This window comes from Saimiri boliviensis, chromosome 13 (genome assembly GCF_048565385.1).
Source record: "Saimiri boliviensis isolate mSaiBol1 chromosome 13, mSaiBol1.pri, whole genome shotgun sequence".
Classification (NCBI taxonomy): domain Eukaryota; kingdom Metazoa; phylum Chordata; class Mammalia; order Primates; family Cebidae; genus Saimiri; species Saimiri boliviensis.
Window position 1 is genome coordinate 24,426,072 of NC_133461.1, and position 15,204 is coordinate 24,441,275.

A 15,204-nucleotide genomic window follows, 5' to 3' on the forward strand; every position below is an offset into this window, starting at 1 on the left:
CTCAGCTACCTGTCTCAATTACCATTTCTACTGAGATTTTTTGCTAATGTTTACACTTTGTTTTCAATTATGTGTGAAAATCACTCTCTTACACTATACAAACTTTAATCTCATTTTTTTCTCTTTATTCCTTCAGTAGAACCTTAAGTATTGGCATTCCTCAAGATTCAGTTCTTGATCCTCTTTCATTACTAGCCATGCAGGCTCTTCCTTGGAGATCTTACTTGCACGGTCTCCTTCAATTGTCACTTTCACAAATGACTTCTAAATGAATGTCTCCAGTACTGACCTTGCTCCTCAGAACTCATTTCTAGATGAATTTTTAGATTCACATTTCAAAATCTCTCGTAGAACACCATAATTTAGTGTCATTAAACTAAAGGACATTAAAAGACTAAGGTCAGGTTTAGAGACAGACAAGTTTGTGTGTATGAGTTAATGTTTGCATCTACTGCAAAGATAAACCAGAGATTAATTTTACATTTTTGTTGCTTTATATTAATCAACCTTTTCTATACATTAAACTTGGTCCTCAGTTTTTAGATGAGTATAGAAAACCAACATAGTATCATGAAGCTGATAAAATGTGCTTTACATTTTTCAATCATCCAAACATTTCATAACGTATTATTTCGAATTTCAATAGCACACTTCTATAAATGTTCAACAACTTATAGAAAATATGTTTCTAAAATTCAAATCAGTTTCCTTAATTGATTTGCCATTATGCTTTAAAATCACTCTTGAATGAGTTGGCAGACCGAAATGAATCCCACAGAGCTTCTTAAAGGCTTGTGACAGTGGCTTAGGTTGGACTTTCAATAGAAGGGAATATTTACCAAATAAAAGGTCATTGATTTTTGTATTAGACAAAGACATCTGGATATTTCTAGATGGATTTAGGGATTCTGGTCATTCTAAGGAGAATCTAGAGGTAAGCCCCATGGGCCTCATGGATAGATTCCAAGTTATCATTTCCCTTTCTACAGCCTTACAAGATCCCAGCAGAATCTGTCTATGGCTCTGAAGCCAGGCTCAGGAGGGCACTGGTATTCAGCGAATGGGACCCTTGGCTTCATTCCTTCAATGTAAGCTCCCCTGAAAGCTTTGTGCAGAGGTGGGAAAAGGGGCTATCATCCCCTTAAATGAATAGCCGAGTTAGTAAGTATAAAATATAAGATCTATTTTGCTTGTTATTCACTAATTGGGAAGCAAACATAGGTAAAATCACGTAACGGTGGTGGCGACGCGCACCCCGGTGGGGGTCCGGGCTGGAAAACCGCGGCAAGGGGCGTGGCCCCGAGGAGGCGGAGACAAGATGGCTGCCCAGAGTGCTTGGAGGACCTAAGAGGCGGCGGCCGGGGCCACGCCCCGGGCAGGAGGGCCGCTCTGTGCGCGCCCGCTCTATGATGCTTGCGCGCGTCCCCCGCGCGCCGCGCTGCGGGCGGGGCGGGTCTCCGGGATTCCAAGGGCTCGGTTACGGAAGAAGCGCAGCGCCGGCTGGGGAGGGGGCTGGATGCGCGCGCACCCGGGGGGAGGCCGCTGCTGCCCGGAGCAGGAGGAGGGGGAGAGCGCGGCGGGCGGCAGCGGCGCTGGCGGCGACTCCGCCATAGAGCAGGGGGGCCAGGGCAGCGCGCTCGCCCCGTCCCCGGTGAGCGGCGTGCGCAGGGAAGGCGCTCGGGGCGGCGGCCGTGGCCGGGGGCGGTGGAAGCAGGCGGGCCGGGGCGGCGGCGTCTGTGGCCGTGGCCGGGGCCGGGGCCGTGGCCGGGGACGGGGCCGGGGCCGGGGCCGGGGCCGCGGCCGTCCCCCGAGTGGCGGCAGCGGCCTTGGCGGCGACGGCGGCGGCTGCGGCGTCGGCGGCGGCGGCGGCGGCGGCAGCAGCGGTGGCGGCGGCGCCCCCCGGCGGGAGCCGGTCCCTTTCCCGTCGGGGAGCGCGGGGCCGGGGCCCAGGGGACCCCGGGCCACGGAGAGCGGGAAGAGGATGGACTGCCCGGCCCTCCCCCCCGGATGGAAGAAGGAGGAAGTGATCCGAAAATCTGGGCTCAGTGCTGGCAAGAGCGATGTCTACTACTTCAGGTACCTCCCTGGGGGCGGGGAGGGGGCGGCGGGGTCAGGCCGGGTCAGGGGTCAAGAGCGGGCCTGGGTGGGGGATGCCAGGATGAGAGCTGAGGCCCGGGTAGCATGATGTGACAAGGACAGGCTGGCGTGGTGGTGCAAGGTGGCTGAACCCTTGAGTGAGAGCCGACTCCAGTGCGGTGGGAGGTAGTGTCCAAGGTGGAGGCCCGCTGGAGGGCATCTTAAGTGGAAGGCGTCGGGGGAAGATGGTTTGCGAAGAAAGGGTTAACCTGGCGGGGATGGTTAATCCACTGAAGGGTTAAAAGGAGGTGTAATTCATCGAAACTGTTAAAACCCAGTCACTGTTGGCTCCTGTCCCAGCCTGTCCCAGATTCATCATCAAGTGTTTAATCATGCACATGTGGAAGAATTAGCTATCTACGGTAACGAGGTTTCATTTACTTCATCCAAGAAAGTATTGTCTAAAAGCTATTTGGAATGCGTGGTGTTTTGGGAACTTCCTTGGTGTTGCAGAGTATACTCTTTTGAAACTGGCACACTGTACTAGGTTTTTAGACTCTAAGACCAAAATTTGCTCCCCAGGAAACATTTGTCAATGTTCTTACACCTGGGCAGGGTGTGATACTGGCATCTAGTGGGTAGAGGCCAGCGATGCTGCCACATATTCGATAATACAAAGGAAAGCTCCCGCAACGGACTGATCTGGCCCAAAATGTCACCTGTGCTGAGGTTGAGACATCCCATTTTGAACAATTAAAGGTTTTTCACCTTAATCTTGCAATCCTGTGGTCATGCTGTTCATGTCTTCCCCCCACCTCCCCTGACGGAGTCTCGCACTGTCCGCAGGGCTGGAGTGCAAATGGCGCGATCTCTGCTCACTGCAACCTCTGCCTCCCAGGTTTAAGCAATTCTCCTGCTTCAGCCTCCTGAGTAGCTGGGATTACAGGTGTCTGCCACCATGCCTGGCTAATTTTTTGTACTTTTAGTGAGACGGGGTTTCACTATGTTAGCTAGACTGGTCTTGAACTCCTGACCTCGTGATCCTCCTGCCTCGGCCTCCCAAAGTGCTGAGATTACAGGCATGAGCCACCTCACCCAGCTCCCAGGTGGGTCTTTTAGAATTTTTTTTTTTGAAATGGAGTGTCACTCTGTCATCCAGGCTGGAGTGCAATGGTGTGGTCTCGGTTCACTGCAGCCTCCGCCTCCCGAGTTCAAGTGATTCTTCTGCCTCAGCCTCCCGAGTAGGTGGGACTACAGGTGCGTGCCACCACACCTAGCTAATTTTTGTATTTTTAGTAGAGACGGAGTTTCAGTTTGTTGGCCAGACTGGTCTTGAACTCCTGACCTCGTGATCCTTCCGCCTCAGCCTCCCAAAGTGCTGGGATTACAGTTGTGAACCACCGTGCCCGGCCTTCATGTGTTTAGTTTGTGTGACCCAGTAAGCTCAAGAAAGTGCTTATGGCTATCAATACCCTTGGACTTAGAAACAAATTTACTGAATTTTGTAATAAGCCATCCCATTGATAGAAGACAATATAAACTTGTATTCAGTGGTTTGGAAATACGGTTTGTGGACTGATTGAAACATTTTTTAGAGAATGTGTATGGGTATTGGAGACAATTGTCAGTCATTTAGCCATTGTAATAATGTTACAAAGGATTTCCTGTCCTCTTCAAGTAGTTCTGGGAAAATGCGTCTGTACACGTACAATGCTTATGAACTAAGAATACTTTTAACTAGATTGAAAAAGTTAAAGAAATATACATACACATATATGCATATGCACACATAGGAATGTGATCACTGCTGCTGCAGCATGTAAATATGAACACATTCCTGATGGTTGCTATATATATGGATGAGTAAGTAGTTCTAGTAAATTCACCTCAAGTAAAAAAAGTGATGTTTCATTTTAACTTAGTTTTCCACTTGATCTAAGACCCTCATCTTGAAACCTCATATGATGAAATGGAAAACTTATTTTAAATATAATAGTGATAATTGCCTGTAGTCCCAACTACTCAGGAGGCTGGGGTGAGAGAATTTGAGTCCAGGAGTTCCAGGCTGCAGTGACCTGGGTGATAGAGTGAAACCCCATCTCTTTAAAGAAAAAAAAGAAAAAGTGTGATGATCTTGTTTTGTATTTCCTCATCAAATATTTGATTTAATGGCAAGAAAATTATTGTGAGCACTTTCACAGGTCCTCCCTCGGGCTGTGGGGCCAGGATTTGGTAGCTGGTGCTGAGAGAAAGCCTTTGATGGCATCCTTGCCCTGGGACTGTGCCAGTGGCAGCTGTCACTCAATGGGACAATTTCTCCTGATAAAATATTAAAAAAAAAATTACTGTGGTTAAAAAAGATTAGTCCTCTCAAGTTCATTAATTTCACTTACTGCTGTTCACAATTGTTCATTTTTTGGTATCTTTCATTACCAGCATTCTGTTTTCTTTCTAAGCAGGCAATCTGCATAACCTTCTTTAAACTGTGTGCTGATGTCTTGTAGGCAATTATATTTGACGAGACTGTTCTGTGATTGAACTCCTTGAGGAATAGATGACTGGTCTGTTCTCAGTAGAGCATCTTAAACTTTGAATTTTACTCGCTGTGGCGGTTCTCCTGGGATATGGTTTGGTTTGGTTTTGGGATGATGATGTATTTTTCAAGCTAACTTCGGTGATTTCAAAACTTTTTGTTTGTTTGTTTTCCTTGTCATAGTTGGAAAAGTTATTTCAAGAAGTCAGATTGTCGCAGTGCTCATTTGGATTTGTGGCCACTTAACATTTTCTTGAATGTGTTGTAAATTTTTTGGTGTTACATTTTTTAAATACAAACTTAGTATTTTATGTTAGAGAAACGGATATGATCAATTTAAAACAGACTTTCTAAACAAATTCATCTTAAGGCAGTCGCAAGCCACTATAGGTAGTTACTCCCTAAAATGAAAGTCTTTTTCTGGGACATTGGAGCATGATTTGCCTTTTACTTGTTTATGTAAAATGGAAAGGACACATTGAACAGATTTGTGCCACACCTGTTTAGTTCAGGGCCAAAAGGAGCATTGTCTGCCGTTTATTAACTATCTACAAAGGCTTAGTTACTTTACAGGATTGTTAACACCCAGTCTTGGTTTTCTTCTGAAAGGTTACATTCTGAAGCAGTAACATATACTTAGCATAATATGATTGTAATACGATAGTTACTTTGACTTGTGACTGTAGCTTTCTGTGATGAATGATAGGCAGTCACTTATTGTAAAGGAAGACAAATTATTTTTCAGCCTACAGTGTCACTGCTTTACGTATTAGTGTCCCCATATACACTCCACCCTTTAAAAATTCCAGTAGTTCACAGAACACCCACTATCTGCTAGTAGGTGGGTAAAGAGTTAATTCTCCCGTTGGTAATGTGAACACCTGCACCCAGTTGTTCACACAGATTCTAATAATGCTAACCCCTGAATTAGCCTGCCCCTGGGGAGATTAATTTAAACAAATCTGTGTCTGTTAATGTAGAGTGTGGCAGATACTTACTAATTGGACTGAAATTAAACTCATCGAGAAAGCCTCAAATTTGGTAGTTTTTTGGCTGCTTTTTTGAAACTGCCAAGTTCTAATAGGAAGAAGGCATGCCCCTAGTTGCCAGTTAAGCAATATAATTATGCCTTCTGTCAGGATTACTGATAGTGTTGTGGCAGTTCATATGTTACCATCCAATGTATTTGTTTAAAAGGGTGTGGTTTGATTGTATCCACTGGTGTATTTTCTGAAAAAGTTTGTTGCATCATTTGAACCCATTATTTGAACAGTAATTTTCTAACTTGTCTACTTGACTCCTGTCATTTCTAGTTTCTTGCATAACATTTTCTGATTGATATTTTTGAAATGTTTTCTTCTTCACAGGGTCTTTTAGTTTCCCTCTCTTGCCCTTTTAAAAAATCAAGTATAAACTTGTTCAATTCTAGTGTCTTTTCTTTCTTTCCTTCCCTCCTTCCTTCCTTTCTTCCTTTTTCCTCTCTAAAAAAATTCTTTTTTACTTAATATATATTTATATAGACAGTGTCTCACTATATTGCACAGGCTGGTCTTGTACTCCTGGGCTTAAGCAATCTTCCCACCTTAACCTCCCAAAGTGTTGGGATTATAGGCATGAGCCACTGTGCCTGCTAAAGTTCTAGATTCTTGGTTATGACTAGAGTTAAAGAACTTTGTAGTGGTAAACTATTACAGCTGCTGCAATAGAGTATCATTTGATTGGATATTGAAAACATGTTTTTGACTCTTTTTTTTTTAATCAAAATTATGATGTATTTGCACCTGACGTTATCACACTTCTGAAAAATGAAAAAGGTATAGTGGGGCCAGAGAATTAAAATAATCAAAGGGAGAGATGCATGATGAGAAACTAAAAAGATTTTACTGGCTGAGTGTGGTGGGTCATGCCAGGAATCCCAGCGCTTTGGAAGGCTCAGGCAGGTGGATCACCTGAACCCCGGAGTTTAAGACCAGCCTGGGCAACATGGAGAAACCCCATCTTTACAAAAAATACAAAATAAAAAATTAGCTGGGCATGGTGACACATGCCTGTAATCCCAGCTATTCCAGGAGGCTGAGGTGGGAAGACAACCTGAGCCCAGGGAGATCGATGTTTTATCAATTGGTATTACAACTAACGTTTTGTAGAACAGGCCTTAAAATGACTTCTTAGTTTTTGCTTTATTTCTGTTACCTGTGGTGGAGTGTTGGAATAAAATTAGTTGAGATATTTTATTAATAAGGCTACACATTTTCTAGTTTCTAATTTTCATCTATCTGAAGGTACTGTAGAAAGCCTTTTTTCTGGGATTTTGAATATTAGTGATACAGTGAAAATGGTAAATAGGAGGCTCATAGTGCATAGACACAAGTGAGAAATCAGCGTTTGAATTTCATTGACTGTAATGTAGGATATAGTAGTGTAGGGTCTTCTGTGCCTTAATTCTATGTGTATTTGTGTTACAGCTCTCAAATTTTTGGCAGCTATCAGCATTATTTTGCTAAGTGCTTTACATGAATTATCATATTGGATTTTTATAACTGTATGAGACATAGGTACAATTATCTCCATTTTACAGATGGGGAGTTGGCAAAGGGAAATAGCATGGTTGGGGTTGTACAGCTAGTAAGTGCAAAGTTACAATCCTGAAGCAGGTGGTTTTAACCGCAGAACTCCTAACCACCGTGCTCTGTTGCATGACATAGAGATTCCTACTTGTAGTCTCAAATATTGCAACACCTCATGTCTAATCTACTTTATTGGGCTTAGTGTGCCATTAAAATAATGTGATTATTTACTATTGTGTTTGTATCCTGAAGGTGTCAAAGGGTAAGTTTTAAATCCTATCTGGTAGTGAAGCTATTGTACCAAAGAATGATGCTCCAGCTTTATATAATCCTGGAGGGGAAAAAAATATAATAAATCCACATAATTAAAGCAGTATTGTTCTGAGTAATAAAAGTGATCAATTTGTTAAAAAAAATCTCTCTTTGATAAATGTTCAACCTAGGATTAACTCTGTTATTTCTCAGGTATTGAGGTTTGAAATACAGTTGAATAATACCCTAAAGATCAGTTTAAAAAAATCTCTAGTTGGAGAAAGGAAAGAAATCTAATATTTCTTAAGAGCTTCTTCCATAATTGAAAGTTGGGTGCTTTTAGTCTTTTCTCTTGATGTTTCGTGGTTGACACCTGCATCCAGAAATGGAAGACATAGGTGTGGTGGAGAGTATGCTCTCATACATCTTCCTTAGCTGTACCATCACATATTTTTGTGAGTTGCTAGAGGAATTTTTGTTAGGGTACAGCATTGCCATCTGTCCTACATTTGATTTTTAGAAGCTGACATGCAAAGTCTCATCTGCCACAACACCCACAATTACCTGTTAAATAGTATGTATTAGAGAAAATACGTAGCTCAAAGGAACTGATGCATATACATTCTAAAAATAATCTCCAACAGAAATTGGTAGACTTTTTTCACATTGCTTTTAAAATTTTAATAATGAGATAGTCTTTTTTTCATAATTTAGTTTTAATGGAATTTTAAAGGAAGTGATGCTTTTTTATTTTGTTTTTTAGATTCTATAATGGGGCTGATAGAAATTCATAACTTTTACTAATATTTAAAATCTTCTCAAGACTTGCATGATGAATTAGAAATAAATCATTAACTCTTCATGGATTTAGTGTTTGGCTTGGAATGTTAATACCTCTAACAGCTGTTATGTATTGATCTTTCATTGTTCTTTGCCATTTTCAGTATGAAATGATTAGGAAAAATTTGTAAAATGAAGTTTTACTTAATTTTATCAGAACGTCTAAAAACTAAAACTTCCCACGGAAGGAGAATATAAATATGGAATACAATGAAGTTTGAATAATATCTGCAGATTTCATGATTTCATCCTGTATTCTTTCCCAGTACAATACAAATTCAAACTCATTTGTTTGGGATCTTGATGTACATAAGCTCTATGTGAATATAAGTAATAAAATTTAAAATTATATTTTGAAATTGAACACTTAGCATTTTTTCAGGAATAATCGAGTGTTTACAGATGTGAGGAAGAACTTATCCTCTTTTATTTTATTTTATTTTTGAGATGGAGTTTTGCTCTTCTTGCCCAGGCTGGCATGCAGTGGCGTGATCTTGGCTCACTGCAACCTCTGCCTCCAAAGTTCAAGTGATTCTCCTGCTTCCGTCTCCCCAGTAGCTGGGATTACCGGCACGTGCCACCATGCCTGGCTAATTCTGTACTTTTAATAGAGATGGAATTTCACCATGCTGGCCAGGCTGGTCTCAAACTCCTGACTCAGGTGATCCGCCTGTCTTGCCCTCCAAAATGCTGAGCATTACAGGCGTGAGCCACCATGCCTGGCCCATCATCCCCTTTTCAAGATTTTTTTTTTGAATGCTGTATCTTGGTATTCTTTTCTTTTGTTATTTTTACACTGGAAGAATGCATATATAAGCAAGGATGAATGCCCTTAAAATTCTTTTTAACAGGCATTCATCACTTTTAAAAAGCCTTTCCTAGAGTTGCCTAGCAGAAATGGGAAACTCCTATGGCATTTGAGTATAATTCTGTTAACTCTTACCCCATTTGCTTTAAGAAATAATTGGTAAGTCTTTGTTGCCCATGAGATTCTGAACCTCCTCAAGGTCAGGAGCTACGTCTAATTCATTTTTGAATCTTCAGTATCCAGCACAGTCCCTGGTATCATATGGAACATTTTAAATAAATTCTTGCTAATTTCTCTATTAATCCAAAAACTTGTGGTTAATGCTGGCTGTAGCAGTAGGCCTGACTGCCCTTATAGGGGCTATTTTGTGTCCCCTACAATTACCAGCATCCTGCCTTGCACTAAATCAGGTATACAAATATTGAATAGCTGAGTAAATGTAATTTTTTCCCTCAAACTTGTATATATGTAGTGTTGATATATATATATATATATATATATATATATATATATATATATATATAAAACCTGTAGGCTTTTAGATCTACAATGATTTATAGGGCTTTTGATTTCATTTTTAATATTAAATAATCTTATATTTGCCTAAAAACAAATCTATCTTCAGAAATTGCTTTTGTATCATTTTGGGAGGCAGTGTTTCTACCTAATTTTAACTAATTTTTTTTATTTGGCTACAAATGTGAAGTGTTTGTTATAGTATCTTGAAACTAGAGTGATCTGTATTAAAAAAGAAGAGAAAAATCAAGTAAAAGTAGACATACAAAAGACATGTTGCAACTTTTTAGCACCAGATTCCTGAGTCATAAACTTACCCTGTCAAGTAACCATGACAATTTCTAAGTGCTTTCTCTACCCTTGCACACTTATTTGAAGACCAGTAAGGTTGTGTACAGAACACGCTTTGTCCTGGTTTAGAATAAAGAATGAGGACTTCTCAGTCGAAAGACTGGGGCTTATATCTTGCTTTACTGTGTTAATCTTGGATGGATAAGTTTTTGTAAGCCTTTGTTTCCTCAACTATAAATCTAGTGTAAGAATTCTACCTTGTGGAGTTGTTTTGGAATTAAATGTATTTACCGTGTGTGATGGTTATTAGATCAGTAAAATGTTAGCTCCTTTCTTTTCATTTAATTAGTTAGCCAATAGAAATAGAAGCACATGCTTGATAATTATGTGAAGGTTTACTGTATTTTGTCTATTTTAAAATGTGATTAGGGCAGACCTTAGATTATAAAGATTTCTCAAAGTTTTAAAAACATAATCACACATAGGTCAGGTATGGTGGCACATACCTGTAATCACAGCACTTTGGGAGGCCGAAGCAGGATGAGGATCACTTGATGCAGGAATTTGAGACCAGCCTGGCTAACATAGTGAGACTCTTGTCTCTACAAAAAATTTTTAAAAATTAGCTAGGCATGTTAGCCTGAGCATGTACTCGTAGCTACTGGAGGCTGAGGTGGCAGGATTCCTTCAGCCAAGGAGTTGCTGCACTGCACTCCAGCCTGGGCGACAGAGTGAGACCCTGTCTCTAAACACACACACACACACACACACACACACACACACACACTCACTCACACACTCTCTCTTTTTCTTTCTCTCTCTCTCTCTCTCACACACACACACACACACGGGTTATAAAAGTAACCCATGCTCGGTCAGAAAGTTGGGAAAATATAGAAGAGTATAGTGAAGTAATGACAGTCATTACTATAGTCTCAAAGAGAACTACTGTTTTGTCAGGTAATGTTGGTTGTTAAAAAAAGAAAGAGAACCACTGTTAATTTTGACATAGTAGCTTCCAGTCTGGTTTTGGGGCATATTTATCTAAGTATGTATTAACGTGTGTGTGTGTGTATATATATGTAAGATATATATGTGGGGATATATATATGTATACATATACACACACATATACCTACATAAACACACTTTTAATTATGGAAAAGTTCAAACATATGCAAAAATAGATGGAAAAATATAATGAATTCCTCTATAGTTAAAATCCAGTTTCAACAGTTACCAGCTCTTGGCCAGTCTTGTTTTATCTATATTCACCCCTTCCCCCTAGTTATATTTTGAAATAATTCCCAAACATACTTAATTTCTGACAGTTTCGTAGCAGCGTCCAGTCCTCAATTTAACCAAAGTAACCAGTATTTTTCTTTTTTCCTTTCTTAGAAAGCAAATACCCTAAGGATGAGATTATGTAGAATTCAACATATATTCATTTTTCGCATTTTAGTGGCATACCCTTGTTTTTATTTATTTATTTTTTAAAACAAATTGATATAGAGCTGTGGTCCCCAACCTTTTTGGCACCAGGGTCCAGTTTCGTGGAAGACGGTTTTTCCACGGATTGGGGGTGGGGGCAGGGGAGAATGGTTTTGGAATGAAACTGATCCACCTCTGATCATCAGGCATTAGTTAGATTCTCATAAGGAGCACACCACCTAGGTCCCTTGCATGTGCAGTTCACAGTACGGTTCATGCTCCTATGAGAATCTAAAGCTGCTGCTGATCTGACAGGAGGAAGAGCTTGGGCCATAATGCTCATCTCCTGCTGTGCCACCTGGTTCCTATCAGGCTATGGTTAGTGGCCAGGGCTTGGGGATCCCTGAAATAGAGATAATATTAGCTACAGTAATTTACTGTAATACTTTTTTTCCTTATTCATACTTTAAAAATAATTCTCCACCCCCCCACCCCCATCCCCACTGCCAAGGATTTTTTTTTTTTTTTTTTTTGAGGCAGGGTCTTACTCTGTTGCCCATGCTGGAGTACAGTGATGTGATCATGGCTCACTGTAGCCGCCACCTCCCAGGCTCAAGCAATCCTCTCACCTCAGCCTTCTGAGTAGCTAGGACTACAGGCATATGCCACCGTGCTCAGCTAAGTTTTGTGTATTTTGTAGAGACTGATTTTCGCCCTTTTGCTCAGGCTGGTCTTGAGCTCCTGGCTTAAATGACCGCCTGCCTCAGCCTCCCAAAATACTAGGATTACAGGGGTGAGCCACTGTGTGTGGCCAGCAAATTCTTTAATGCTCAAATTTACTTGCCCAGAGTCTTGATATATTTTTTTAAAGCTTTCATATTTTCAGGGGATATCTTCAGCTAGCATACTTAATGTTTAAACAAAATATTGAAATTTTCTTACGTACACACAAAAGTAGTGGGAACTCCCCAGCTTAAACAATTTGCTAACACACGGTCAATCTTATTTCATCCTTATCTCAATTTTCTACTCCTGACCCAACCTTCATTAGTTGAAGCAAATCTGACATCACATAAGTTCATTCATAAATAAGTATTCAGTATCCTATTTGCAAAGATTTAACTTGTGAAAATTTGCTGCCAATGCAGAACTAAATATTTCAAAGCTAGAATAAGGCCAACAGGCAGTTCATGATTATTTGCCTATCATAGGCAATAATTACTATATGGGTTCAGAGGAAGGAAAATTCGTATTACTGGGTTCTGTGAAGGCTTTATGGAAGAGGTAGTATGTAAGGTGGATTGGTATTTCTGGGCTCTTGGAGACTGGGGCTCATGCATTATGCACTGAGTAAAAGACGTGGTTCTTGTAAAGAACTGCAGAAGGCATTCGGCCTATTCAGAGTGACTAAACCAATATGGCTGGAGCAATGGTCACTAGGTAAGAGGAGTGGAAAGTAGGGTTGAAAGGTTAAGAGCAGGCCATATGAAAAACAATCTAAAATGCAGGCCTAAGATGTTTGTCTATCCTTTTTGCTAATGGGGTAAAAGTCCACTGAGGACTGTTAAGCCAGAGCTGTGGTCAAAATGTTGTTTTAGGAAGGGCTATGTGGATAGCGTAGAATGCAGAGACTAGCAAGGAGAACATCAGTTAGGTTATCATGGTGATTTAGATCTGAGGTGATGGAGACTTGATTAGGGCAGTGGCAATGGAAAGGAAAGCTGGGTTTAAAGGTGATCACTTAGGAAGTTATCAGACATGGAAGATACGAATAAAATAAGAGTAGATAAAATCTGTCAGGGACAAGCTGTAGAGAAGGGATGAGGATGGTGCCTTGTAGGAAAGGCCTACATTTTAAAGATTAAGGGGAGGGGAGTTAGGTAGATTACTCTCTGTTTCTCTGTCTCTCTCTCTCTCTGTCGTGCGTGTAGCAATGATATACATTCTTTTAAATTTGGTGGGTTTCTGATTGTTTTGTATCTAAGTGCAAAGACGATAATTCTGATTTCTTGTTTTTAGTCTTCAGCTGAAATTTTGAAGAAAATTGGGAAATGTTTTTTTGAATGCTTACTCTTGTAAGAAGTAAGCATCAACTTTTAAAGAGATTTTAAAAAATAGAAAGTTGGCAGGATGCAGTGGCTCATGTCTGTAATCACTGCACTTTGGGAGGGAGGCTGAGGCGTGCGGATCACGAGGTCAAGAGATCAAGACCATCCTGGCCAACATGGCGAAACCCTGTCTCTGCTTAAAATACGAAACTTAGTTGGGCGTGTGCCTGTGTCTCAGGTGGCTGAGACAGGAGAATCACTTGAACCTGGGAGGCGGAGGTTGCAGTCAACTGAGATCACACCACTGCACTCCAACCTGGCAACAGAGTGAGACTCTGTCTGAAAAAAAAAAAAAAATTTAAAGTTGATGTTTCTTTAATCTCAACATTTCCAGTGCTTGTAGCTTACAGAATTTTTGGTGTAGAGATTTTATGATTCCCCACAAAGTATTTCCTGATACTGATGGAAAGTGACATGCCTCTGAACATGCTGTTTAGCTGTCTAGCGGGCCTTCTGCCATCTGTGATACCCCTTGTCACTCACAGGCCATTTCATCTTATTCCACTCTGGTGACTGCTACCCCACAGTTCTTCACATTAGAAATTGGTTTGAAAATAGAATTGTGTTTATTTAGAATCCTGTTCTTCTCGTAATGGTTTGACTGAACATCATGATTATCCATGTTACCAAAGAAACAAGCAAAAGTATCGTCTGTTGTATTAGAACGGTGGTTTCAGAGTACAGTTTCACATGCAAACAGCAGGTCTCCTGGAGATGTAATTTTATGTTATAGACTGGCAGGGCATATTATAGTCGTCTAGCTCAGGTAATGGTAATTACAAGTAAGTTCACAGTGCCACAAAATGTGAATACTATTAAAGTGAACGTAATTTGAGTATTTCTGATTTCAATTACCTTTTTTTTTTTTTAAGATTTGAAAGTCAGCTGCCTCATAAAATTTCTTTTTGATGATAGAAACTTTTTTTTTTTTTTTTTTTTTTTTTTTGGTGATGGAGTCTCTCTCTGTTGCCTGGCTGGCTGGAGTGCAGTGGGGCGATCTTGGCTCACTGCAGCCTCCCTCTGGCTTCCGGGTTCAAGTGATTCTCCTCCCTCAGCCTCATGAGTAGCTGGGACTACAGTTGCATACCACCACACCTGGCTAAGTTTTGTGTATTTAGTAGAGACAGGGTTTCACCATGTTGGTCAGGCTGGTCTTGAACTCCTGACTTCATGATTCACATGCCTCGGCCTCCCAAAGTGCTGGGATTACAGGAGTGAGCCACCTTGCCCGGCCGATAATAGAAACTTCTAATAGAAACATTAAAATTGCTAAGATGGAATTAGGCTTAAAAATTGCTTTAAACAGTTTAATTGAAATGAAAGGAGGTCAAGACGTAGTTTAAGTGATGAAATGTTTTTTGTTGTTATTTTAATTTTTAAGTGATGAAATGTTCTTATATGAACCGGAAAAATACAATTCATGTTTTTGATTTTCATTTAATTAGTATGTTCCTTCAGGGATTTTTTTCAGAGTTTATTTAAATAGTGGGTAGAAGAAGTTAAAGGTGTGATCACAGTTGGTTCAGGAATGTGTATCTGGGGGGCAGTTGATAGGGAATTTTTTTTTGTGGTTGAAAGTGAAATAATATTTTATTACTGGGATTAGAAGTAATCATTTTGGATAGAGAAAACTGAAATGACTAATATCCTTCACTGTAGCCTTCTAGAGCTTAAACAGGTTTTGAACTTTCCTAAGTTATGAATTGATGCTTTTAAAATAAAAGCTTAGTCACTTTAAGTCTTGGTGTTTCTGAGACCGGGACCTAAAGCAGACATGATTGA

At 40.6% G+C, this 15,204-nt stretch overlaps 1 protein-coding gene and 1 non-coding gene across 3 annotated transcripts in view; both read left to right on the plus strand.

Moving 5' to 3' along the window:
* The first annotated feature begins 1,353 nt into the window (after positions 1-1,353).
* The window catches only part of MBD2 (methyl-CpG binding domain protein 2), a 66,014-nt gene continuing 52,163 nt past the window's right edge, over positions 1,354-15,204 (plus strand). The window contains exon 1 of one of the 2 annotated variants that reach the window (XM_039463816.2): positions 1,354-2,076. In XM_039463816.2, the coding sequence (XP_039319750.2) occupies positions 1,517-2,076 (560 nt within the window). In that variant the 5' untranslated portion in view covers positions 1,354-1,516. The remainder of the gene's footprint in view (positions 2,077-15,204) is intronic. The other variant, XM_003926119.4, reaches the window with a different exon arrangement.
* Positions 4,263-4,391, plus strand: LOC120361736 (small nucleolar RNA SNORA30/SNORA37 family). The gene has a single exon (XR_005577869.1). It is a non-coding gene; the product is annotated as a small nucleolar RNA SNORA30/SNORA37 family (small nucleolar RNA).